This window comes from Mesoplodon bidens, assembly GCF_964165515.1.
Source record: "Mesoplodon bidens genome assembly, chromosome: 19".
In the NCBI taxonomy this organism is placed as follows: domain Eukaryota; kingdom Metazoa; phylum Chordata; class Mammalia; order Artiodactyla; family Ziphiidae; genus Mesoplodon; species Mesoplodon bidens.
Window position 1 is genome coordinate 9,293,240 of NC_138179.1, and position 25,962 is coordinate 9,319,201.

The following is a 25,962-nucleotide window of genomic DNA, read 5'->3' on the forward strand; positions in this document are numbered from 1 at the left end:
TTCCTGGACCAGGGCTCAAACCTGTGTCCTCTGCATTGGCAGGCGGATTCTCAACCACTGCGCCTCCAGGGAAGTCCCTGAATCCAGCTCTTTCCAAAGGTTTAACTGAGAAGGAAAGCAGAGAAGTAGAGTAGTAACTAGAGGCAGATGTGGGTTCAGAGGTGGGTTTTGCTTTTTTTTTTTTTTTTGGTATAAACCTGGAGCAAGTTTTCACAAACTCCATCTTTTGGCTTGTGCCTTTTTCATATTTTATTACATTGTTTTTTTAAAAAGTCACAACAGCAGTATCAAGGACAACCTATGTACAAACATTTTACAAAAGAAATATTGCTAGTATCAGCTGTAATAAGGGCAAGTTGAAGAATAGATGCTGAGTTTCTGGGCCAAAGTCTGCCCTCATAGACATCTAAAATGTGTTCAGGCAGCTGAAAGAGGCTTCTTTCCTGATGACAAGCATGTGTGGTGTAATATCAATATAAACGATGGTAAATGAGGATACTACTGGGCCCAAGTAGCGAACTCCTCATCAGGAAGGCCACCATACAAGTGGAGCTAATCCAATAACCTAAACCCAAGACAGTAAAAGCGTTGTTTCCCATCTAAACGCATTTAAGCCTTCAGCAATGATTGTGTCACTTGTAAACGATGCTGGGTTGTCATACAGACACTTGATTCTTATACATAACCCTATGCCAAACTTCCCTTAACTCTCAAGTCAGGTTTCTGGTTGGACTGAAAGGGGAGGAATTTTAGAAATGCTTCCTTCGGGACAGAAGTCAGAAAGAGAGGTGACCCTGAGAACAGGATCTATTAAATTTGGTGGCGGCGGGGGGAGGCAGGAATTTGGGAGGAGGAATGACTCCTTGGGGCCAAGAATCAAGAAGCGTGACTCACTTGGGTCTGGGACCTTGCTGAAATCTGATCCCCACTCCACCCCAGCCCCGCCGGTATCTACAAGCTCGGTTCCTTTCTCATCTCCCCCAGTTCCTTGATCTCCACCTTCTTGTACTTCCCCGACTTTCTCCGGTTGGTGATCACCAGGACGGTTCACGCCAGCGACCAGGGCCACCACGACCACCACGATGACGGCGATGAGGCCGCTGGTGAGGCGTTTCATGGAGAACTGGGGGGACTTCTCATCCAGCGTCCGCTCCAGCAGCAGGGGCCCTCCGCGCACGCGCACGTCGAGGCCGCGGTGGCCGGTGAACAGCGACTCGCCCTTGACGTCCCTCTCGAAGTAGTAAGCGGCGTCGGCGATGTCCGCGGCGTCGGCGATGTCCACGTCGCCGGCGACCTTCTGCGACGTGTTCTGCTGCAGCTCGATCTGGATGGTGGGGTGCTCGTAGTGCACGGCCGCCACAAACTTGGGGTGCAGCGGGTCGCGCTCCCGGAAAAGCCGCCGCAGCTCGGCCTCCAGGTCCGAGGGGTTGAAGGCGCGGGCGGCAGGGCGGTGGCGCAGGTCGATGAGGATGGGGTGGGTGCGCAGCAGCTCGTCGCATTGCAGGCTCAGGTCGCCCTTGTCGGTGCGGCGCATGCCCACCGAGTTCACGCACCAGCACACGGACGTCTCATTGTACTAGCGCGCCTTGAAGCGGCGCTGCTGGTCGCAGTCCGGGTCGTACAGGCCGTCGTTGTCCAGGAGCGCGTGCTCGCTCGCCCGCACCAGGGCGCGGACGCTCTTCCGGGCGCTCACGCGCGCCTTGAGCAGCCCGCACTTCGATGTGAGCGTGGAGCAGTCGACCTCCAGGCTCGAGCCGAGCACGCGGCACTGGCAGCGGCCACCCGGGCCGCTCCGGTCGCACACGGTCATCTTGCTGGTGGGGCACGTGCAGTTGTCCTGCGCGGCCGCATGGCCGATCACTGCCGCCAGTAGCAGGAGCGGCGGCAGCAGCGACGGCGAAAGCAGCGCGAGGCCCGGACCCCGGGCCGTGGTGGGGCGGGGCGGAGGAGTGCGGACGGGGCGCGGGCTGGCGAGCGCTGGGGACTCCGCCGAGCTCGGGCTCCGCTGTCTGAGAAGGTCTCCAGGCGTGTGGGGTTTTGCTTTTTGTTTTTGATGTTTTTAAGGATGGGTGCTAGGGGATATTTGTACATTGCAAGGAATGGTCCAGTGAAAAGATGGAAATTGTTGATGTAACAGAGAAGGGAGAAAGAATGGGATGGGCGTGGGATGAGATTTTGTCAGGGAGTGTTGGAGGACTGAGGAGGGAAGAAATTATATGAAATAACATCCTCAAAGAGTGGGAAAATGAACTTACTGGGAAAAAGCAATAATACCGATGGGCAGTGAATGCTCATTTGAGTTGGAAACAATGAATTAAAAAAGAGACTAATCAGCACGATTCAGCTGCTTAGATAAGGGTGTGAAGAAGTTATATTGCTGGATTTAGCCGGGGTTAAAGTATTTTCAGGTAAATGTGATAGAGGATTATGGCAGAACTCCTTGTGCGCCCTCTCCCGCCTCAAAAAGGGCCCCTGGGATTGATAGTTCAACAGAGATTTGACCTCCTGAAACCCAAGAAGGAAGGGGAAAATCGCTTGGAATGGCTGGCTTATTCAGAATAATACTCTGGGTTAGATTAATAATCCAACTTGCTTTCCTTCTTTCAGAGGAAAGAATTGTATGGAGTGTTGAATATGTGCTGTATTTTACTTTCATAAGCATATAGTTAGAGTAAAACAAGTCTGAGTTTAAATTCCTCCCAGCCTCTCCACCTGTCAGCCGTGACCTGGTCAAATTAACCTCTCTTGGTCTAATTTCCTCATTTGTAAAATGAGGATCATGATACCTTCCAGCAGGATTGTTATCAGCATTAAGCTGGGCTCATAGGGCAATGGTGTATAATGGAAAAAGCATGGGCTTTGGGTGTCAGAAGGACTTATGTGTGAATCCAGTTGTATCATTTAATTGACCATCGTAGGCAGGTTATTTCACTGTTCTGTGCCTCAATTTCCTCACTGGTAAAATGGGCTTTATAGGATTATAATATTCTATAATCCTACCTTGAAGGCTAGGAGTAATACTGGTTCCCCACACAGAGATCAAAATGGTGGGAATTGGCTTAGGTTTCTATCTTATCTATCTATCTGTCTATCTATCTACATTTATCCATATTAGAAATATGTATTATATATATGTGTGTGTTACTGTATAAAGCTTTTGGAACAAAATCTCAAACACAGTAGGTGCTTAATAAATATTAGTCCTTTTCTTTCTTGCAGTCCATTCTCCTAGAGCAATAGTTCTTGGCCTTAACAGCACTTTAGAATCCTCTGAGAAACTTAAAAAACAAAAGAAAACTTGGTCCAACCCCCAGAAATCCTGGTTTCGTTGTTCTGGAGGAGCTCTCTGGCCTGTAATTTTTGAAAGCTTCTCAAGTGAATCTAATTGCACTCAGGATTAAGAATCACTGCTAGAATTATCTTTCTAAAGCCCAAATGAGATTACGTTGCTTCTCTGCTTAAAAATTTCTCGTGATTTTCCACTGTCTACTGAGTATAGTCCGAGCTCCTATGACTTGTACGCCAGACCCTTAGCAGTGATTCTCAGCTCTCTCAGGACACATGACACACTCCCATAAATAACTTCAGCTTGAGTTCAACTGCCCCCAACCCTTTTACTTACCAGTTATGTGATCTTAGGCAAGTTACTTATCCTCTGTAAGCTTTAATTTTATCATCTGATTTTGCCTTTGCTTCTTCTAACTCTGAACCTTGGTACATGTTTTTCTTTCTTCTTGGAATGTCCTCTCTCTTTTTCCTCTCTGGCAAATGCCTTATATTCTTTGAAATTCAGTTTATATGACTTATGGTTACCAAAAGGGTAAGGGGGGGGCAGATAAATTGGGAATTTCGGATTAACAGATACACAGTACTATATATAAAATAGGTAAACAACAAGGACCTACTGTAGAGCACAGGGAACTATATTTGATATCTTATAATAACTTATAATGGAAATGAATCTGAAAGAGAATATATATACGTATAACTGAATCACTTTACTGTACACCTGAAACATTGTAAATCAACTATACCTCAATAAAAAAAAAAATTTCAGGGGCTTCCCTGGTGGCGCAGTGGTTAAGAACCCGCCTGCCAATGCAGGGAACACAGGTTTGAGCCCTGGTCTGGGAAGATCCCACATGCCGCGGAGCAGCTAACCCCGTGAGCCACAACTACTGAGCCTGTGCTCTAGAGCCCGCGAGCCACAACTACTGAGCCCTCATGCCACAACTACTGAAGCCCACGTGCCTAAAGCCCTGCTCTGCAACAAGAGAAGCCACTGCAATGAGAAGCCTGTGCACCGCAAGGAAGAGCAACTCCTGCTTGACGCAACTAAAGAAAGCCACGTGCAGCAACGAAGACCCAATGCAGCCAAAAATAAATAAATACATAAATTTATTTTTTTTTAAATTCAGTTTATATGTTCTCTCCTCTGAAGCTTACCCTGAATGTCCCCTCCTGACACAGTCCCTCTTCTTTCTTTGAGTTTTCATGCCACTTTGTAAATGCTTCTATTTTAGCTCTTTTCCTGTTGCATTGTAATTTTGTTTTCCACATCTGTCACATACCAGACTTTAAGCTTTTTGAGGGCTGGGCCTGTATCTCATTTATCTTCATATTATGTTGGCCTAGCATGGCTACTGTTTCATAGTTAAGTGGTCAATAAATCTTGTTGAATTAATGAAGTGAAATAAAATAGACAAAGCTTCCTGAAACTGCCCACCTTGTGGATTTAGGAAAGGACCTGTATCTTTTGCTTGGTGCTTCGTAATAAATTTTGGCTGAATGAGTGAATAAAGTCAAATGAAACTGTCAGACTGATATCATGTTCTACCTTGACAATGTCCAGCTGACTCATTAAGGGACCATTTCCTCTTGGGAAAAAAACAAAGCAAAACAATTAAAAACCATCGTCAATAAAAGTGGTGAGGAAATTGAATCATGGTTTTGTATAAGTGGAATTTCTCCAAAAACCAGTATGGTCTGACTGGTAGACACACATGGTTTCTCAACCGTAGCAAGTGAGAACACGAATCTTGTATAACGCTGCAGTGGGAGCTGGTTGGGATATCTTGTTGTTATGGACAGAGTGATCACTTCATGCCCTAAAAGTGTGTTTTTGAAAATCGTTTTCTCCTCCACTTCCTGCTTCTCATTCAACAAACTTTGGCATTGTTTTCACAGTGTGATCAGCATGGACTTGGGCGTTAGAGATGCAGAGATAGACACAGTCCTTGCTCTCAAGTAGCTTAAAGTCTGCTAAGGATAGTGACTAAAGTCTGTTAGAGTCTGTCTTCAAACAGAACAAGAAAATTCCCTAAGCACTGTACAAGTTATAGGAGGTAAGGGAGTGTTTGCTTAATGGTGACAGGATGGGATGGGCTTTGTAGGAAGTTAGGAAAGGTTTGTAGAGGAAATAAAGCTTGCAAACCCTTAAAAAAAAAAGATGTTGGCAAGTTAGACAAGACGGGCAAGGCTCTTTTAAATAAAGGGAACAGTAGCAACAAATGTAAGAGGGTATGAAAATGCCTGTTGTGGGACTACCTGGTGGCGCAGTGGTTAAGAATCTGCCAGCCAATGCAGGGGACATGGGTTCGAGCCCTGGTCCTCCGGGAAGATTCCACATGCCACGGAGCAACTAAGCCCGTGTGCCACAACTACTGAGCCTGTGAGCCACAACTACTGAGCCCACATGCCACAACTACTGAAGCCCACACGCCTAGAGCCCGTGCTCCGCAACAAGAGAAGCCACTGCAATGAGAAGCCTGCGCACCGCAGTGCAGAGTAGTCCCCGCTCGCCACAACTAGAGAAAACCCACCATAGCAACGAAGACTCAGCACAGCCAAAAAATAAAGAAAAAAAAAAAAAAAGAAAGTGCCTGTTGTGTTTGGCGATCTGTTAGTGGTTCAACAAAACCTGAAGTGGATGATGCAGCAAGAGGTGGAATCAGACAGGTGGGTAAGGACTAGCTCCTGTACACCTTATGGGTACGCCAAAGAGCTTGGACTTGATCTTGTAGGCATTGAGAGCCATTAAAGGATGTCAAGTTAGTGATATAAACAGCTTTTTAATTTTAAAAGATCACTCTAGCAGCAACATGGAAGGGAGGCAAGCCTGGAGTCAGGGAAACCAGAAGAATATCACGGTAGTAGTTTAGTGAGGGAAGAAGGCAGTAGCAAAAGGGAAGAGGAGAAAGGAGCAGATCTAAAGGACATTAAGGTGGTGACACTGATAGCACTCCCTTAGTGATTAGATGTAGGAAGACGGAGAGAGAGAAGCCTAAGGTAGCTCCCAGGTCTCAAACTTTGGTGACTGGGTGAGGGGGCCTCTGTTTATGGGGATGGGGAATATTGGAGGGCTAGGATAGTGTGAGAACAACATAATAAAGTTTAATTTTGAGAAGGTCTGAGTTTGAGATTTCTGTGGAACACCTGAGTGGAGTTTCTAACGGTCATTTGGAAATAGGGATTATTTATTTGCAAAGGGAGCTAGAAACTTCTAGATCACAGCTTCAGGGTCTTAATTAAAAATAAGTTGAGGAGAGAGTGATTGGCTCTCTATAGATAACAAACACAGCAGCCATTCACACAGACAAAAATCTCACTTTCCCTGGGGCTAAGTTTTCAATATCAAATTCTCAAGCCTTACCCATACTCTTGTACTTTAGAAATCCAAATCAAGTACTTAAGAAATCCAGATTCTTACACTTTTTGTACATTTCTGTTTTGCCATCAAGAGTCCAATGTACAAAATGTTAAGAGTCAAAAGTATAACATGTTCTTTTCAGGCTTTAATGGAAGTTTAACGCAATATAAATGTAACCGCTCAAATATGCTTGTACTCAGGACAGAATTCAAGTAAACATCGCCAGGACCAAAGCTGACCTCACGGTGGCACTCCAGTCTTGTCGGAATAAAGGGCTCTGGAATCATCTTACTAAACTCTTAAGTGGGCAGTCCACTCTGAAGTAAAGAGTTGGCATAAACTCTGGGTCCATAGACCACACAATTAAACTACCTGGGGAGAATTTACAGGGAAGGATATCCTTTTTGTTTTTAAATCCGCTCTGACCTAAGGCTGGATCAACAGTACAGGGTATAATATGGCAGCAGGTCTCCATCCAAAAAAAGAAATTTCACTGGGGTTCAAAACTAACCAAAATAATATCCTCATTATTATTTATTAATAGCTACCATTTATTGGTACCTACTGTGTGCCACATACAGTTCAGAGTGTCTTTCATATTATATGAGCTCACTGAACTCTCATATCAACTCCGTGCAATTGATAATTATTCTCGTTCTTCTGAGGAAGAAACTGAGGCTCAAAGACATTAAGTCACTTGCCTCTTAAGTCATCCAGGTAGTAAGGATCCATGCTGTATTTTGAAATCAATCTGTATGATTCCAAACTTTGAGGTCTTTAAGCAAGGCTGCATGACCTTGTATTATTCATGCCAAAATTAAAGCAGTAACAAATGAAACTCTGTGGTTTTCTTTGGGTATAGACTGTTTGGATTGAGGTGGTTTAAATAATACTGTATTTAGGGAGATCCAGTGAGGACCCCTATTGTGAATTTGAGGCCTCTTCCTGAAACTCTTCACCACCTATAAGAAACAGGATATTTACATATTCACAAAGTATGTCCCACAAGGTATTTATTAATTACAAAGAGAAAAATAGCAAATTTACAGTGCAGAAATCTTGCAGATGCTATGTTAAAAAATAAAGTATAAATGAGAAAGCAAATGTGGTAAAATATCAATATCTGTGCCACAGAGAGATTCTTTTCCTTTTACAGTGGAAGAAACAAGGGGACAGGGAGGATCTGTTGACAGGATTGGTCAGCAGTGGAGCAAAGGACTAATTTCTATCTTTGATCTCCATCTGTGAAAGCCCAAATCCCACAAAGGTTTCCAAAGGAAACAGTTACCTTTCTAAGGGGTAGAGAATTATTGATGAATCCTGGACTCTATATAAAGGAAGACTCCCAAATGAAAGACACAAATAATAAAACTCCAGAATAACGTTATTATACTGATCATAGACAGTAGAGATGGGAGTTAGTTGTCCTTACTCCTCCAATGCTTAATCAAGAGTGTCAAAGCATATTTACAAAGCATTTTTTAAATGCCTTACAGACTTCAAAGCCATAAATAGCTTCTCTGTCTCTCTAGGGCTAAATGTCAGCATTTTTGTACATCCTCAGTCTAAGAGAATTACCAATCTGTCTATTTCTTTAAAGAACTGTTCTTTTAGTGAGAAGGAAAAGATGTCTAGAGAAGCTTTTTGTTCAACATGTCGGTGTTTGCATGATTTACAGTATAATTAACCAGCCCTGTAGCACCAGCAGACCAGCTCCTTTTACTATTCATCATGTTTCCAGTGACTTCAGATCATCAACTCTGCTGGGAGGAAATACCTCCTCCTTAGAGATGTAAAAATATTATGTCCCTGATCATTCCCACAGGCAGAATGTGATCCATCCTTATATAAGTATTGTTTTTCAGATCTAAGGGATTCCTCCCCCACCCCATTATTTTTGCACATCATTACTCTCAGAGCTAAAATCTAATTAAATAAATACATGCAAAATCTAAAACTACTTAGGAAGAATTTTGTTATTCAATTGCTTATAATTACCAGAACACATTTGTTAAGATATGAAAGTCTGGTAACTCAAAATCTAAAACAAAACACCTATGTAAACAAATATGTAATAAATATTTTCACAGATCTATTTTAAATCTCTATATTAAAACCTTTTTGGCATCTAAAAAACTTCAAAAGTGTCTACTTTGGGCCCAGTAATTCTACTTCTAAGAAGTTACCCTAAATATACACCTCCAACAATATGAAAGTACATATGCACGAGGTTAATTATCGCAGCACTGTTTGTATTTGTAAAATAAGGGACACAACCTAAATGCCCATGTAGAGGAGAGAGGTTGAATAAACTATGGTACAAGCACATAATTGAGCACTACACATCTGTAAAAAAAGAATGAAGAAGACGTTTGCAAACTGATAAGGAATAATTTCTAGGATACACTGTTTAGTGAAAAAAAGCAAAGTACAAAAGAGTATCTATAGTATGCTACCTTTTGTGTAAGAAAAAAAGGGAAGTGAGAAAATACACAAGTGCCTGCATTTTGACCAAAAAGCAAACCAGGAAGGATAAACCAGAAATTAATGAGATTACTGTTACTTACAGGAGGTGGTTGGGATGAGTTGAAAGGGTAAGTAGAAGGTGGAAAGTGATATTTCTCTTGAATACTCCTTTTTATATAGTTCTGTCTTTTGGATCCATGTTAATAATTCATATATTAAGTAAAACACACACACACACACACACACACACACACACAAATAGGGGGAAAGCCTAAAAATGGAGCACAAACAAATCAACCTAATGGTTTTAAATGAATAATATAAATGCATTGAAAAGCACATGTTTTTGTGTGGCAGGGAAAACTAACTCAAACCAAGTAACCTTAGAATACAATATTTTTTGCCATATACTCTCAGACTAAAGAAAAAATGAACTGTAAATGAATGTTAAAATGAAATTGGTTTGGTTTTTTGCAGTGGTTGGGTTTTGTTTTGTTTTGGTAGCAATTCTAAAACTACTTTCTGTGTAATCTGAGATTGGGTGAAGAAGTAAATGTATAAATATATTATAAACAATGAGATTCAATTTTCTCACTGAGAGAAAAGAGAGTTACAAATATGGAAAGAGAGAAGAGTAGAATGAATTCTATAGTATTGGATTAGACTTGGACATGACAGCCCTGTCCACTGAGAAAGCCCAGAAGCAATGACACCCCAGGAGCAATTTGGTTTCTAAACTCTGTTTGCTGCTAAATGGCACCAGGGCCCCTTGGAGGACTGGCGGATTCTAGAGCTAGAGCTGGGAAAGAACAAGATGAACCTTGAACATCGTATTAAGTTAGTTAGTAGTTAGGAAATGCTCAAAGAATGGTAGGACAGGTCAGAATGACAAAAAGAGCTGTACTGAAGGGACTAGTACCAGCCAAATCTGGGACAATGAAACATAAAAATAAATACTGATAGTCATGTATTACAACCCACTGAGTAAAATAAGAACACACAGGCATATAAATAAATGAAAGAGTAAATAATGTGGGGGAAGGGAAAGTGAGTCTCAATAGAATGTCAGCTAATAAATTTAGAACGAATGGTGGAATTAGAAAAATCACTATTTGGCAACCATCAGAGTAATAATTGAATCATCAATGGATGGTAAAATGAGTAGGTGAAATCTGGATGAGGAACAGGATATTTACATAGCTGCAAAGCATGTTTTCACAAGATATCATTATTATTATTATTATTTTAATTAATTAATTAATTAATTATGGCTGCATCAGGTCTTAGTTGCAGGATCTTTCGTAGCAGCGCGTGGGCTCTTTGTCGAGGCGCGTGGGCTCAGTTGCCCCACGGTGTGTGGGATCTTAGTTCCCTAGGCAGGGATCGAACCCGTGCCCCCTACATTGGGAGTGTGGAGTCTTAACCACTGGACCACCAGGGAAGTCCTCTCACAAGATATTATTAATTACAGAGAGAAAAGGAGTAAATTTATAGTGGAGAAATCGGCAGGCGCCATGTTAACAAAATGATCAAAGTAAATGATAAAGCAAATGGGGTAAAATCTCCATATTTGGGAAATCTTGGTGAGATGTATACAGGAATTTTTGGTAGTATTTTTACAACTTTTCTGTAAGTCTGAGATTACATAAAAATAAAAAGTTATAGGGCTTCCCTGGTGGCGCAGTGGTTGAGAGTCCGCCTGCCGATGCAGGGGATACGGGTTCGTGCCCCGGTCTGGGAGGATCCCATATGCCGTGGAGCGGCTGGGCCCGTGAGCCATGGCCGCTGAGCCTGCGCGTCTGGAGCCTGTGCTCCGTAATGGGAGAGGCCACAACAGTGAGAGGCCCGTGTACCGCAAACAAACAAAAAACATAATAAAATAAAATAAAATAAAAAGTTATAAAGAAAAGCTTATTAAAGCATTTCTGAGGAGTTTGCTAGGCTATAGCAAAACAAAGGCTGTAATCAATGTATAGCAAGTTAATTCTGCCTGCCTCCTTGGCAAAATGGAAAGTCATTGTTGGGAATTAGGAGGTGGCAGGAGGGCAAAAACCTTATTAGATGTTTCCTTGAACAAAATTTTTTCAAAAATTCTTTTTGAAAAGATGTAAACCTGTTGAAAAAGGGTTTTTGATAGGAATTTTAAAAACTGTGCATGTATAACTGAATCATTTTGTTGCATACCTGAAGCTAACACAACACTGGAAATCAACTATACTTCAACAAAAATAAAATAAAATAACAAAATATATAGCTAATTAAAAATGAAGCTTTTCTGTGCTTAAAACTAAGCAAGGGAGTTCTGTAACCATTTAAAGACTATTACTCACTCAAAATACTCTATATATGAAAAGAAAAGCACACTAAAACATAGGTAATTAACTGAAATAAAAATCAGTGTGACATTCAAAAAAAATAAAATAAAAGGCTCTCTAGTATGTAGCAGAGACAAATTCTGTTTCTAGTTGGTAAAAAAACATAATTGGAGGAAAATTTAAATGCCAGGAGACATAAAAATCAAAGAAATAAAAAAACTTTTAAATGGAGTAATTTCTGTTCTCTTCTCAGATAATTAATTTAATAGAAATTTCTGATTATGATGGCAGTTATAAATCTTTGATATTACTGATTCAGAGACATACTCCAAAAACTGTTTTGTTTTTTTTTTTCTATCACATAGAAAGATTGAAAACCGTCCTAGGTAACAAATACTACTACTGCAATGACTTGCCAGATACTATTCTAAATATCATTCGTATATTAACCCATTTAATCTCACTGCAACCCTGGGCAGTAGATGCTATCATTAGACTCAGTTTACAGTTGAAAAAAACAAGGTTCTCAAACTTTCTTGATTAACTGTGCTCTTAGTGTCTCAGTAGTTTTTTCTTGGCAACTCAGGCCAAAAGAAGTAACGTAATAATTCAATTTATTGAGTTGTTAGAGCCAAATCTCTTAACATCTATTTATGATTTCACAATTTAGTAGCCATTAAAAATACTTATGGGGCTTCCCTGGTGGCGCAGTGGTTGAGAGTCTGCCTGCAGATGCAGGGGACACGGGTTCGTGCCCCGGTCCGGGAAGATCCCACATGCCACGGAGCGGCTGGGCCCGTGAGCCACGGCCGCTGAGCCTGCGTGTCCGGAGCCTGTGCTCCGCAACGGGAGAGGCCGCAGCAGTGAGAGGCCCATGTACCGCAAAAAAAAAAACCTTATGAATTGAAAGAGAAAATATATTCTCATTTTCTTGTAAAATAATCACGATTACTTGCTAATGGGATGGATGAGCCTGTTGAGGTCTGTACTTCTCAAACCACGAGCTCAGATCAGACACGGCCACACTCATTTTCTGTTCCACACCAATATTCATGCAGTACTTGCTTTTCATCACAACTGCAGAAAACCCAGCTTCTCAAAGACATAACATCAAAAGGATAATGGTCTAATGCTGAAACCATGATTTACTGTGTACTAGAAGTTCACATGAATTCTGACAGATGTTGAGTGTCACTGTGTTGCTCTTGAAACTTTAAAAAATATTCTATGTTCCCCCATAGGCTTGCTGCTGTGGCACCTTGTGGTGCCTTGGGGCACAGCTTGAGAACTGTAGAGCTAATACAGAATTATTATTCAGTCTGGGGGACAAAATTCTTGGGGGAAAATCAAAATCAGAATAGCGTGAACATTAACAAAGTGTAGAAAGAGCTCATATTAAAAAAATCTTGTTCTCCATGTATCTTTACAATGCATGTCTTTTGTTTTACCTGATTGCTTTGGGATAGATTACTTTTTAAAAAGTTTTATTCAAGTATAGTTGACTTACAATATTTTATTAGTTTCAGGTGTGCAACATAGTGATTCAATATTTTTATAGATTATACAGCATAGACTTCTATTTTGCAGGTAACAAAACAGAAACAAAATCATCTGGAATGAACAATAAAACGTTCACATCATATAGGTCAAACGTAAATGCTGGCATTTAATGAGTGGGAAGCAAGGACAGTACACAATAAATGTTTCGGCTGATAATATATATAATAAAAATATTTTATACCACCAAGTGCATAGAGTGAACTCAAGGAACTTGGCAAGTTTAATTGAACCTCTCTTTTAAGCAAATTTATTACTTGAAAACTTGAATGTTTTAAACCAGTGTACAAGGGGCTTGATTATTTTACAAAAGAGTATTATTCAAGATTCCTTGGTACATCTAAAGTATGATGTGGTTCACTGAAATTAAAATGTATGCCAAACTGTTTTTGAACACATTAGTTTATGGAATATCTCTGTTGTTTACATTGCATTTTGAGTTTTCTGTCTTTTAGGAGGATAGGCAGCAAAATATTCATCTCCTAATTGTCAACAGAGGGAAAATGAAGCACAGAGAGAAGCAGTGAGTTTATTTAGCGTCATGCAGTAAGAAATGAGAAGGCATCACCTACTCATCTGGGTTGTAAAAAATCATGTTAAAAAATCATGGATGGCATGTTAGTACCTAATGGCCATAGTTCTTTTCACAATTAGGTGATGATATATAACAATCAATAAATAAAATCAAAAGTGCCCATTTGTACAAGATTTTGTATGAGAGTGTATGTGATTGTTGCCCAAGAATTTAAGTCTCAATTCTATTGACTATATTGACATAGTCAAGATAATGCCAGAGTATCCCATGAGGGATGTGATGAAAATAGACTTAATGACAGATGGAAGGAAGTGCTTACTCCTGTTTTACTCTAATGGCCACGATAAAGGGTTTATTTTGATTAGTGTAACTTCAGTTTATAGTAATAGCATGAAGAACCAAGAAAGTTTCACTTCACTTTGCCATCATCATTTTGACGGCAGATAGACTCAACAAAGCTCCGGGTTCCCGGAGCACTGAGGAAGATACCTTAGCTATCTCTGCAAAGGTATCCTGCAGCCCAGGCTGAAATACCTTCCTTGGGGCCTCTACTATTTTGATTATGGAGAAATTCCCAAGCAATGCCTCCCATAGCCAGTTAGCTCCCTGTCGCTCCCTTCCTTTTCACTGTTCAGGCTGAGTACCTGGTATTCTTTAAGGTAGAAATAAAGGCATTTCCTTGGGTCCTGGGGAAAAGCAGGGGACTCTAAGATAATCCCAGTGGAGAGGTGGTCTTTTTTATAGATCTCAATACTAAGTCTGTTGTCTGCGTGTCCTGAACAATTGTCTTCAAGACTGTGAGCCATAGTTCACTACCCAAAGTTTGATTTGAATATCATGATTCATTGACTGCAGAAAGAAGATGGGGGAGGAATGTGAAAGGGTCTGTATAACAAAGAGCCATAAATCATCTCTGGTAGGGTGGGCCCCCTATCATGCAGCCTGTGGGCTTGCCAGGGAGCTACAGGGAGAAAGATGAGAGAGAATAGGGTCTTCCAGCTGCAGGGCTGCAGCAGCCCCAGACCAGGAAAGCTGTTTACCCCCAACCAAATCCTTCCTGAGGTATCATTCACTTATTCATTTAGTAAATATCTATCAAGCGAGTGCCTACTAGGTGCAAGGCACCATTCTAGATGCTGTTGAAGTGGGAGGGGGCGGGAGGGGGGAACTAGGACCAAGATGAGTAAGACACGGCACCTGCCTTACTATTGAGAGGACGTGGTTATGACAAGGACTCTGCTCTCTTCTTCAGCATAAACACTGGTACCTAATTAGGTATGTACCTCACTTTACGAAACAGATGTATTTCTGAGCCTTTCTGGCATTAAAGTGAATTTCCGTCGAGTGAATCTCCTGTACATCCTCCATAAAGCTGTCCCTGTCACCCTCAGCTTTCCCTACATTCCTGGAACGCTCTTGTGTATACACCGTATCTTTCTCAGTAGGCCCTCCCGAGGCAGCTGTCCCAGAGTGGAAAGTGGATAGAGCATGGGCTCTGGCGCTGAACAGGCTCAAATCAGAATCCTAGCTCCACTACTTAATAGCCGTGTGCGATCTGGGTTTGTTTCTTCACACCGCTAAGCCTCAGTTTCTCTTGTAAAATGGGGATAAAAATAGTTCCTATTCATTAGGACTTTGTGAGAATTAAGTGAGATAAGGTATGCTGGCATTTAGAAAATGCCTGGCATATAGAAAGCATTCAGGAGTTGTTAGGCATTACTGTTAGGTGCTTTACAGATGATTGTTTTACAGGTGAGGAAACCGAAGCTCATTAAGATTTAATAACTTAGGTACATTATAACTTGGAGGAAATACGGCACAGCTTTTAAAAACTCTGGAGTCATATAGACCTCATTCACATTCCTTCTCTGACATTTATCATGTATACAATCCTGAACAAATAATTTGATTTCTCTTAGCCTTCATTTCTCTATTTGTAAAATGGAGATAATTGCTAATAATATCTACTTCACGCCTATTATGAGGATTAAATGAGATGATGTGTGTAATTGGCAAGTGGCAGGACCTGGATTTAATGGCTCTGAATCCCAAGTGCTTACACCCTTTTCTAATAAACTCACTCACCAGCTCCTTTGCTCTCTGAGCTAGACTTCTAAAGAGTTAGTGAATGTAATCAACACTTGGCAGATTTTTTCCAGGTGCAATAAAGTAGTTTGTTTTCCTCTTTTGATGATTGGTGTGTATTTTTTCACAGATATGTACTCACACACCCATAATCTTGAACTAGCCTTTCCCCTCCCCATCAATGGAATGTATATATATATATATATATATATTTTTTTTTTTTTTTTTTTTTCCAACCACATAGAGGAATAGCCAACATCTCGAACATACTACTGCCTTCGCCCACATGGACTTTTCAAAATGCTTGCCTTTGAAAGAAATCATCAGCCCAGAGAAAGCATTACAGGGACTTTCTTGCATTGAGGAGTAGGACTAAAATTCAAGTTTGTGGAATGAAACCCAAGTGAAAGGAAAAGCAAGAGCTCGCCTTCTTCTTCCCAGCAAGCCCTGCCTCCGATTACTGCCCCTCCCCACCCCAGGAAGGGGAGAGCGCCCAGCTGTAGGGTCAAGTAGTGGTGACCAGGTTAGCGACAAGGGCAACAGAGGGAGGAGACAAAAGAACAGAAAGTGGCAGCGGCTGGCTGAATGCCTGAGCATGTTTCTTTGCTGAAAGAGAATGGCGGGACAGCGATTCAAACTGAGAGAGAGGAAGGTGGAGGGGGAAGAGGACAGCTAATGGATGGGGTGGCCCAGCAGGGGTCAGAGGTCAGGAGGGCACTCAGGGAACTAATTGGCCACTCTTCACATATTCACTTTCTGCTTCTAGCCTACAGCTGGGCCTTGAGGGAAAGCGCTGGGGTTGGAGCTGGCTTTAGTTTTTTATGCCCTGAGATTTGAGGCCAACTGGTGAAAAGCAAGTGAGACAAGAACCTTCTTTCCTTTTCTAGGAAGAGCTGACCAGGGACAGCCTTCTGCAAAGGAAAATGATGAGGATTCCACTTCACTCATTCATTCATTTATGCATTTCTTCTTCCTCCTCCTCTTCTTTCTTCCCCTCCTCCTCCTCTTCCTCTTCTTTTTCTTCTTCATCTCCTTCCTTTACCTTCTCATTCTCATTCTCTTTTTTTCTTCTTCTTCTTCTCCTTCTCCTTCTTCTCCTTCTTTTCTTCCTCTTCTTCTTCTTCTTCCTCCTCATCTTCCTCTACTCCCTCTTCTTCTTCTCCTTCTCCTTCTCCTTCTTCTTCTCCTTCTCCTTCTTCTTCTTCCTCTTCTTCTTCCTCATCTTCCTCTTCTTCTTCTTCTCTTCTTCTTCTCCTTCCTCTTCTTTCTCTTCTTCTTCCTCCTCATCTTCCTCTTCTTCCTCTCCTTCTCCTTCTCCTTCTCCTCCTTCTCCTTCTTTTTCTTCCTCTTCTTCTTCTTCCTCATCTTCCTCTTCCTCTCCTTCTCCTTCTCCTTCTTCTCCTTCTCCTTCTTCTTCTCCTTCTTCTTCTCCTTCTTCTCCTTCTTCTCCTTCTCCTTCTTCTTTTTCTTCCTCTTCTTCTTCCTCCTCATCTTCCTCTACTTCCTCTCCTTCTCCTTCTTCTTCTCCTTCCTCTTCTTTTTCTTCCTCTTCTTCTTCTTCTTCCTCCTCATCTTCCTCTTCCTCTCCTTCTCCTTCTCCTTCTTCTTCTCCATCATCACTATCTCTGTATGTTAATTGGATGCCCCAGGAAGTGTTATGCTGGGCACATTCATAAGATGGGAAAGGATTATAGACACTTTTAGCTTGGATCATACATGATTAGAGTTAGGCCTGGGCTTCAGGGGTCATCTAGTTTCATCTTGTTTCAGACGTACAGAAATGAGGAAAGCCATTTGCTCAAACTCACAGAGGAAAGCATAGAGGAGGGAGTACAGCTCAGGTCTTCTCCCTCCTGGTCCAGAGATGTTTTCCATGACACTCTTCTCAGAAACATATTAACTTTGAAAACTTGTGCAGACTGGTTAACAGCTCAGCCTCTGGGTCAGACAGCCTGAGCTAGAATGCTGCCTACTAGCTCTGGGACCTTAGGATTATTACTTAATCTTTCAAAGCAGCAAACTGCTCATCTGTAGAAAAACAGGGTTGTTATGTGGATTAAGTGAGGTAAATGCATGTAAATTGAGCATATGCTTCAATAAATGTTAACTATTACTATTGCTATTTCTTCAGAGCCCAGCATAGACTGTGTTCATGGTGATAAACACATAACACAATGAATACTGACTCTTTCTTCTCTTATCATCTCCATGGGCAACCCATTCCAAGATGAAAATTCTCATTCCCCCTTAGTTAAGAGACCTGTGAGGATCGGAGGGACATTTTGGAGTCCTGTCTGAACCTTCTTCTGAAGGCCTGGCCAAATTTGGAAGGAGCTGATTTGGGTCAATACATGCAAAGGGCTTAGAACAGTGCAGGGCACAGTTAGCACTCAGTAAAGGGCAGTTGTTCTTGTTATTATTATTATTGGGAAGAAGGGAGCTCTTTGCCTCTGCAGAGGGTCAAGCATTAGACTGGCTTACCCTCTGTCAGGGATGTTGGGTAGGACATTCATGGATCAGATGGAGGTTGGCCAAGATGAGGTCTGAGTTCTGTGAATTTTCTTTCTAACTTTCGTGTAGTTGAATAGAATCAGTTTGCCTAGCTCTGCCCAGAGTTCTGAAGCAGACCATCACTCTGGTACCACTGCACGTGGACTCCAGAGCAGATAAAAAGATGAAAATACAAAAGAGACCTAGATCATGTATGAACATTGGCTCTCCCACCCCAGAGTGGGGATTTACATTATGGACACCACAGGATCACAGAGTGATATGAGCTTCTATCCAAAACATAATTTTGAAGTTCCTTTTTGCCACCTTTCCTTTCCAATTGATTGATTGATTGATTCATTCATTCATTCATTATTGAAGTATAATTTACAGACAATAAAATGCAGATCTTAATGTTCAGTTCAGTGAGTTTTGATAATTGTATATACTTATGTAACCTCCACTCAAAACTAGGTAAGGAACAGCTATATCACCCCAGAAAGTTTCCTCTTGCTCCTTTCCATTCAACCCCCCCAGTCTTCCTCTTCTCCTTGCTAGGCAATTGTGACTTCCATCACCCTAGTTTCATTTTACCTGTTGCCAGATGCCACACATTTTTGTATCTGCCTCCTTTTGTTAAACATGTTTTTGAGATTCATTCACATTGTTCATGTATCAGTAATTCATTCCTTTTTTTAATTGAATACCACTCCATTGTATGAATATACCATGACTTATCCATTTTCCTGTGATGGACATTTGATTTTTTTTCCAGTTTTTAGCTGTTGTGAATAAGGCCTTTATGGTTATCCTTATATATTTTCCTGAGCCCCATTGCATTTATATTTTAACTATAAAATATATACAGAACAGTCCAGAGATTATTACAGATATTCATATATCATCACTTATATTTAATAAATGTTAACATTTTGCCATTTTCAGTTTTTTTGTTTTGAATAAAGTTTACAGATTTGGTTGCAACCCACTCTGCATCCCTCCCCACTCCTATTCTTCACCTCTCATCCTTCAGAAGTAACCACTTTTCTGAAGTTTGTTTGAATCCATTCTGTGTTTTTATGTGTTTGATAATAATTTGTCTGTGTGGACGGATCTGTTTTCATTAATATGCTAGATACTTGGTGGGCTCTTTCCACCTGGAAAGTCATGTTTTACTTCTAAGAAATTTTTCTTGGATTGTTTATCTGAGAATTTCCTCTCTGTTGTTTTCTCTGTTCTCTCTTTCTGGAACTCCCATTACTCAGATATTAGACCTCCTGGATTGGTCCTCTTATTTTATTTTCTCTTCCATCTTTTTTTTTTTCTTTGTCTTTTTATTCAACTTTCTGGGAATTTTTTCAACTTTATTTTCCAACTCATTCGTTAAGTTTTCCATTGATGTTATCGTATATATTTAAAATTTCTAATTTTTTGTTTTTTTAAATTGTCTGAAAGTTCCTTTTACAGTTTCCTGCTCTTGTTTTATGGATGTACTATCTACGCTTACCTCTTTAGAATAATCATTATAATCTTTTTCATTTGTTTATATTTTGTTTGTTTATTTGCTTTTAGCTTCCTTTTCCTGAATAGAATCTGTTTTTTCCAGGTTGCTTTTTCCTGTTTGTTTTGGCCGCTATTGTTCATGTTAGAGGTCTTCCTTAGGAGTCTGGTGATTCTTGGATGCTCTCTGATATTTAAATATGGGCAACTTAAAAACTGATTGAAAGCTCTGAACTTGAGAGTAGGGCTTGCCTGTTATGGGGCTCACTGTAGATTTACCTGGCTGTGCCATTTCCTTGGGTGAACCCCTGATGTCAGAAGTGTTAAGCTTTTTCTCTTGGACTAGTCAGAATCCCTAGGGAAGCATTGCCCAATCTCCTTCCTGGAGGGTAAACGCTTCCTTCACTTCACCAGCATTTGGTATGTGAACATGTACTTAATCCTCTTGTTCTCCATATAATAACCTGCCCTCAGCTTTGTCTGTTGTTTTCTTTTCCAGAGACTCTCTCTTTTATTCTCTTCAAAGTCCTGGCTGCATGAAGCAAGGGGAAAAAATCTGGGAACCTATTGGCTTTTTAAAGATTTCCATCTGATCTAGATATATTTCACTCCATATTTACTCATCCTCATTGTTTGAAGTACTTGGTAGAATAACATGGGTTATTTCCCAGCTTTCTCCACTTCTGGATTGGGATTCAGCTTTCTTAGGTTTACTGAGTCAGTTATCTCTCAATTATTTGCTTTCCAGCTTCCAAAATTTCCAAAATTTGCTGTAGTCTCCTTTTCCTTTCTCTTTATCCTTGTGAGTTTATGCCTTTTGTAAGAAGAATCTTTCCTGTCATCTTACTGATGACAAAAGTCTCTCTTATTGTGATTTTAAGTTACATTTCTCAAATATTAGTGAGGTCTAGTACCTTTGCATATATTCTTTACCCATTGGGTTTCCATTTCTATGACCTGTTCATATTCTTTGAACATTTTTCTCTTAGGTTGTTGGTCTCTTTCTTATTGATTTGTTAGAATTCCTTATATAATCTGGAACTCATCCTTTGTTAGTAGCGTTCATTGTAAAGATTTTCTTCCCCTCTGTGGTTTGACTTCTAACCTTGTTTGTGGTGTTTTTTCCATTTTAATATAATTAATACATTAAACCTATTTAATGTATTAAACCTTCATTTTAATATAGTCAAATTTATCCTTTATAGTATTGTGCTTTGGGGGTCTTACCTAAGAAATCCTGCCCCACCCCCAAGGGCACAAAACTATTCTCCAATATTTTCTTCTAAAAGCTTTAAAATTTTGTCTTTTTACATCAAAGGCTTTAAGTTGCTCTTTATATATAGTGTGAGGTAGGAAGCTAATTTTATTTTATTTTTCCATTTTGATAATCAATTGCTCTGGCACCATTTATTGAATTGTCCATCCTTTTCCCAGTGACCTGTGATGCCATTTCTGTAATATACCAAATTCTCATATTCATGGGTCTATTTCTGAGCTCTCTATTCCATTCCATTGGAGCTATTTATCTCTCTGTGTGTCAAAATCATACCATTTAAGTTATTATAGCTTTATTAAAAGTTTTTTACATGTGGTAAGGCAAATGCCTTCTCCTTCTTCTTCAAGATTGTCTTAACTATTCTTGCCTCTTGTCTCTCGTATTTTAAGATTAGCTTTGTAAGTTTCCTATACACAGATACAGCCAAGTTGGTATTTTTATTGGAATTGCATTGAATTTATAGAGTAATTTGGGATCAAAATATAATATTGGGGGACTTCCCTGGTGGCACAGTGGTTAAGACTCTGTGCTCCCAATACAGGGGGCCCAGCTTCGATCCCTGGTCAGGGAACTAGATCCCACATGCATGCTGCAACTAAGAGTTCACATGCCACAACTAAGGAGCCTGCAGCAACTAAGGAGCTGGCAAGCCATAGCTAAGGAACCCACAAGCCGCAATGAAGGAGCCCACGTGCTGCAACTGAGAAACCTGCAAGCCGCAACTAAGGAGCCTGCCTGCCGCAACTAAGACCTGGTGCAACCAAATAAATAAATAAAATAAAATAAATAAATAAATATTTTTTAAAAGGAGAGAGAGGGTGTCTCTCCTAAATAAATAAATAATATTGGGTTTTCCCATCCATGAACATGGTATATTGCTCTATTTATTTAGGCCTTCTGTCAGTCAATAAAATTTTATTTTTCTCCATATGGATCAACACTTTTATTAGATCCACTACCAATACCTTTTAGTTTTTGTGGATATGGTGACAGAAACTCCTAAAGATTTACATTTTTTAATTAGTTTTTTCAGGCATATAGGAATGCTTTTGATTTTTTTGGTATGCTGATCCTGAATTCAGCAACCTTGCACAATTCTTTTAATAATTCTGATAATTTACCTACAAATTCTCTTGGATTCTCTATGAAGACAATCATATTGTCAACAAATAGCAGCAAATTAATTTTTTTCCTTTCCAATCCTTATACTTTTTGCTTGTTTGTTTGTTTTTGCCTTAATGTTTTGTCTGGGCTATCCAGTAAAATATTGAATGTAAGTGGTAAAAACTGATAGCTGTTAGTCAAAGGAACATACCACCTGAACTGTGATATGTCATCAGAACTACTGGCTCTAGAGCTATGTTGTACCTACTAGATCTGTACCAGCAAAATGTCTTTGGTGTTTGAGAATAGGTGTTTTTATTCTCTTTTAATAGATGAACAAACAGCAACTCAATGAGGTAAATAACTTGCTTAAGACCACACAGTTAATGAGTGGGAGATTCAACCCCAAATCTGATTCCCAGTTGAATGCTATTTCCATGATTTTCCTTCTAGGTATCTATTTGTGCTAATGTGTCACCTTTCTCAGATAATATATTGCATTTAAAAAGAGATATTCCAGAGCAAACAATGCCTTTATTCAATTAAATGACTCTAATAGTGGGAGTTTTAGGCAGATATTCTGTTTTGCCTAAACAGAAGACTTGGCCTACTTATAGTTTTTTTTACAGATTCATAGACTTTTAGAGTTGAATGGTTTCTTATCTTATCCAACCCCCTCTTTAATGAGTTCCGCCTATACTACATCCCTGAGAGATCATCCTCCAGCCTTTACCAACTGCCAGGGTGGGTTCACCTCACTGTCAAACATTTGAATAATTCTCACATGGATCCACAATCTGCCCACTGGTCCAGAGAGCAGTGTGTTTTCTCCTGTCCATAACACCTGTCCATGTATCTGTTCTCCTTAGGTCTTCCCTTTGAGACAATTCATTTCTAGGATATTTGCTATTGTCTGAATGAGATAGTTTCCAGACTTTTCATTTATCCTGATTATTCTCTTTTCAATGCTTTCTAATTGATGCATGTCCCTTTTGAAAAGCGATGCTCAGACTTTAGGGTGGGGTCTGACTGCAAACAAAGTGGGACTCTTATGTTCCATGATCTGGACAGTTATCAGACACACCACTGATGCAGTCTAGAATTTTGTCTTTTTAGCAACTATGGCACATTGCTGACTTAAGTTTAGGGTTAGCTAAGCCCACACATTTTTCATCTGAACTACATTACTGAAAATGTGTTATTTGTATGTTAAAAGAGAGAAAAGGGACTTCCCTGGTGGTGCAGTGGTTAAAAATCTGCCTGCCAATGCAGGGGACACAGGTTTGAGCCCTGGTCTGGGAAGATCTCATATGCCACGGAGCAACTAAGCCCGTGCACCACAACTACTGAGCCTGTGCTCTAGAGCCCGTGAGCCACAACTACTGAACCTGCGTGCCACAACTACTGAAGCCCGCGCACCTAGAGGCTGTGCTCTGCAACGAGAAGCCACTGCAATGAGAAGCCCACGCACCTCAACAAAGAATATCCCCCGCTCGCCACAACTAGAGAAAGCCTGTGCACAGTAACGAAGACCCAACACAGCCATAAATAAATAAATAAATAAATAAATTAATTAATTAATTTTAAAAAATAGAAGAAAAGAGTCCTGAAGGCAGGAATTTATATATATATATATATTATATATCTCACTAAATTTATATATATATATATCACTAAATTTAATCATTTGTGTTCCTACTTCATAATCAACCATCTATAAACGTGCTAAAGCTTGCTCTCCATATAGTGTGAGGTCTGGACTTGGAAAATGCAAGGAGCAGTTGTCCTGAATTACTCATCATTTAGGCCAGCAGCCATGCTAGGTTTTCCTTTTTCTTCCATCTCCTATACCCTCTCCTGAGCACTTTGGAGCTCTCTAGGTCTAGGTCAGAGCCAAGTCTGTGGGGAGGCAACCAGGACAGAAATCTACTCTGTTGTGGAGACAAATAAGGCAACACCTGCAGCTTGGAGTCTGCCAACGGACTACCAGGAAACACCTGGTTGGTCAGGGGTGGGTGAAGTCACTTGGGACTGCTGTCCCAGGACAGGATACAATTCAAATTTCAAAGCATTGGTACTTTGACATTTTTGATTATAGAGCTACAATTCAATTTCTTACACGAAACCAGAAATCTCATGATTTTTTTAAAACCTTCTTAAGGAATGATGGCAGGGCCATCGGAAGGGATGGGGAAGCAGGGGTCACGGTGCCCTGCTCAGCTTTATGTCACCCGGTTCAGTGGGGTTACCATCCACCCCTACACGTGACTATCAGAAAGGATCTCAGGGGGGCCTCCCTGGTGGCGCAGTGGTTGGGGGTCCGCCTGCCGATGCAGGGGATGCGGGTTCGAGCCCTGGTCCGGGAAGATCCCACATGCCATGGAGCAACTAAGCCCGTGTGCCACAACTACTGAGCCTGCACTCTAGAGCCCGTGAGCCACAACTACTGAGCCCATGAGCCACAACTACTGAAGCCTGCACGCCTAGAGCCTGTGCTCCACAACAAGAGAAGCCCCCACAATGAGAAGCCCGTGCACCACAACAAAGAGTAGCCCCCATTCTCTGCAACTAGAGAAAGCCCGCGCACAGCAATGAAGACCCAATTCAGCCAAAAGTAAATAAATAAAATTCAAAAAAAGAAGACAAACTCATGGTTACCATAAGGAAAGGGCGGGGGAGGGATAAATTAGGAGGTTGGGATTAACATACACACACTACTATATATAAGATAAACAACAAGGACCTACTGTATAGCACAGGGAACTATACTCAATATTTTGTAATAATATATAAGGGAAAAGAATCTGAGAAAGAATATAGATATAGATATAGATATAAATATATATAGATGTATAACTGAATCACTTTGCTGTACACCTTTCATTGAATTACAATTCTGTACAACATTGTAAATCAACTATACTTCAATAAAATATACTTTTGAATAAGGTTTTATAATTTTTGCTATTAAAAATTTACTGCTTCTCATACACCATTTCTACTCTTGCTTTTAGATCAAGCATAAGAATTTGTTTTCAGGGCTTCCCTGGTGGCGCAGTGGTTAAGAACCTGCCTGCCAATGCAGGGGACACGGGTTTGATTCCTGGTCTGGGAAGATCCCACATGCTGCGGAGCAACTAAGCCCCTGCGCTACACCTACTGAGCCTGCGCTCTAGGGCCCATGAGCCACAACTACTGAGCCCGTGAGCCACAACTACTGAAGCCCACATGCCTAGAGCCCGTGCTCCACAACAAGAGAAGCCACCGCAATGAGAAGCCCACACACCACAACAAAGAGAAGCCCCCGCTCGCCCTAACTAGAGAAAGCCCGCGTAGCAACGAAGACCCAACGCAGCCAAGAATAAATAAATAAAATAAATAAATAAATAAATTTAAAAATGTTAAAAAAAAAAAGAATTTGTTTTCAGAATATGAGTCAAGGGCATGGTTCCTAGAGAACCGTGGGTGGCGGCTGGGATCACTGAGACATGTACATTCCTGTGCACATGCTTGTGTGTGGGCACACACACACCTGGCCCAGACAAGCACACTCACTGCACCACCACATTGGTGATGAGCAGGCCCTGGAAACAAGGGTGGCCTTCGGGGGAGCAGCAAGTTCACGGGCTTGTGGTCTCCATTCCCCGGTGCCTTGCTGTGACCAGTTATGCCCTGCTGTGACCAGTTATGCTCTGCTGTGGTGGGGTGGAGCCTGCCTTCTCTGAACTGAGTCCCGGCCGGGGCACTCTTTCCAGAGGTTCGCCCAGGGGCCTGGGGACACAGTTCCTATTCCCTGGTCTCAGACTGCCAGGAGTGCCCACCTCACAGCCCCCTAAGCAGGGATCCGTGTTCCAGGTCGGCGCCCAGGCCAGCCGTCCTTCAGCAGCGATGCTTTTGTAGGTCAAAAGGGAAAGCATTGTTGCTGCCCTGTGGCCGGGCAAACAAGCAGCTGGCTTTGAAGTCCCAGGGGGGATTTGCTCAGGCT

The 25,962-nt window shown here is 41.1% G+C and overlaps 1 protein-coding gene across 1 annotated transcript in view; it reads right to left on the reverse strand.

Annotated features, from left to right (window-relative positions):
- Window positions 1-945: 945 nt before the first annotated feature.
- Window positions 946-25,962, reverse strand: part of LOC308607681 (tumor-associated calcium signal transducer 2-like) — a gene marked incomplete at its 5' end in the record, with an annotated part of 38,187 nt that continues 13,170 nt past the window's right edge. Inside the window, 3 exon segments of the mRNA XM_081219832.1 lie at window positions 946-1,047; window positions 1,049-1,576; window positions 1,580-2,009. Coding sequence (XP_081075958.1) covers window positions 952-1,047; window positions 1,049-1,576; window positions 1,580-2,009 — 1,054 coding nt within the window. The 3' untranslated portion in view covers window positions 946-951.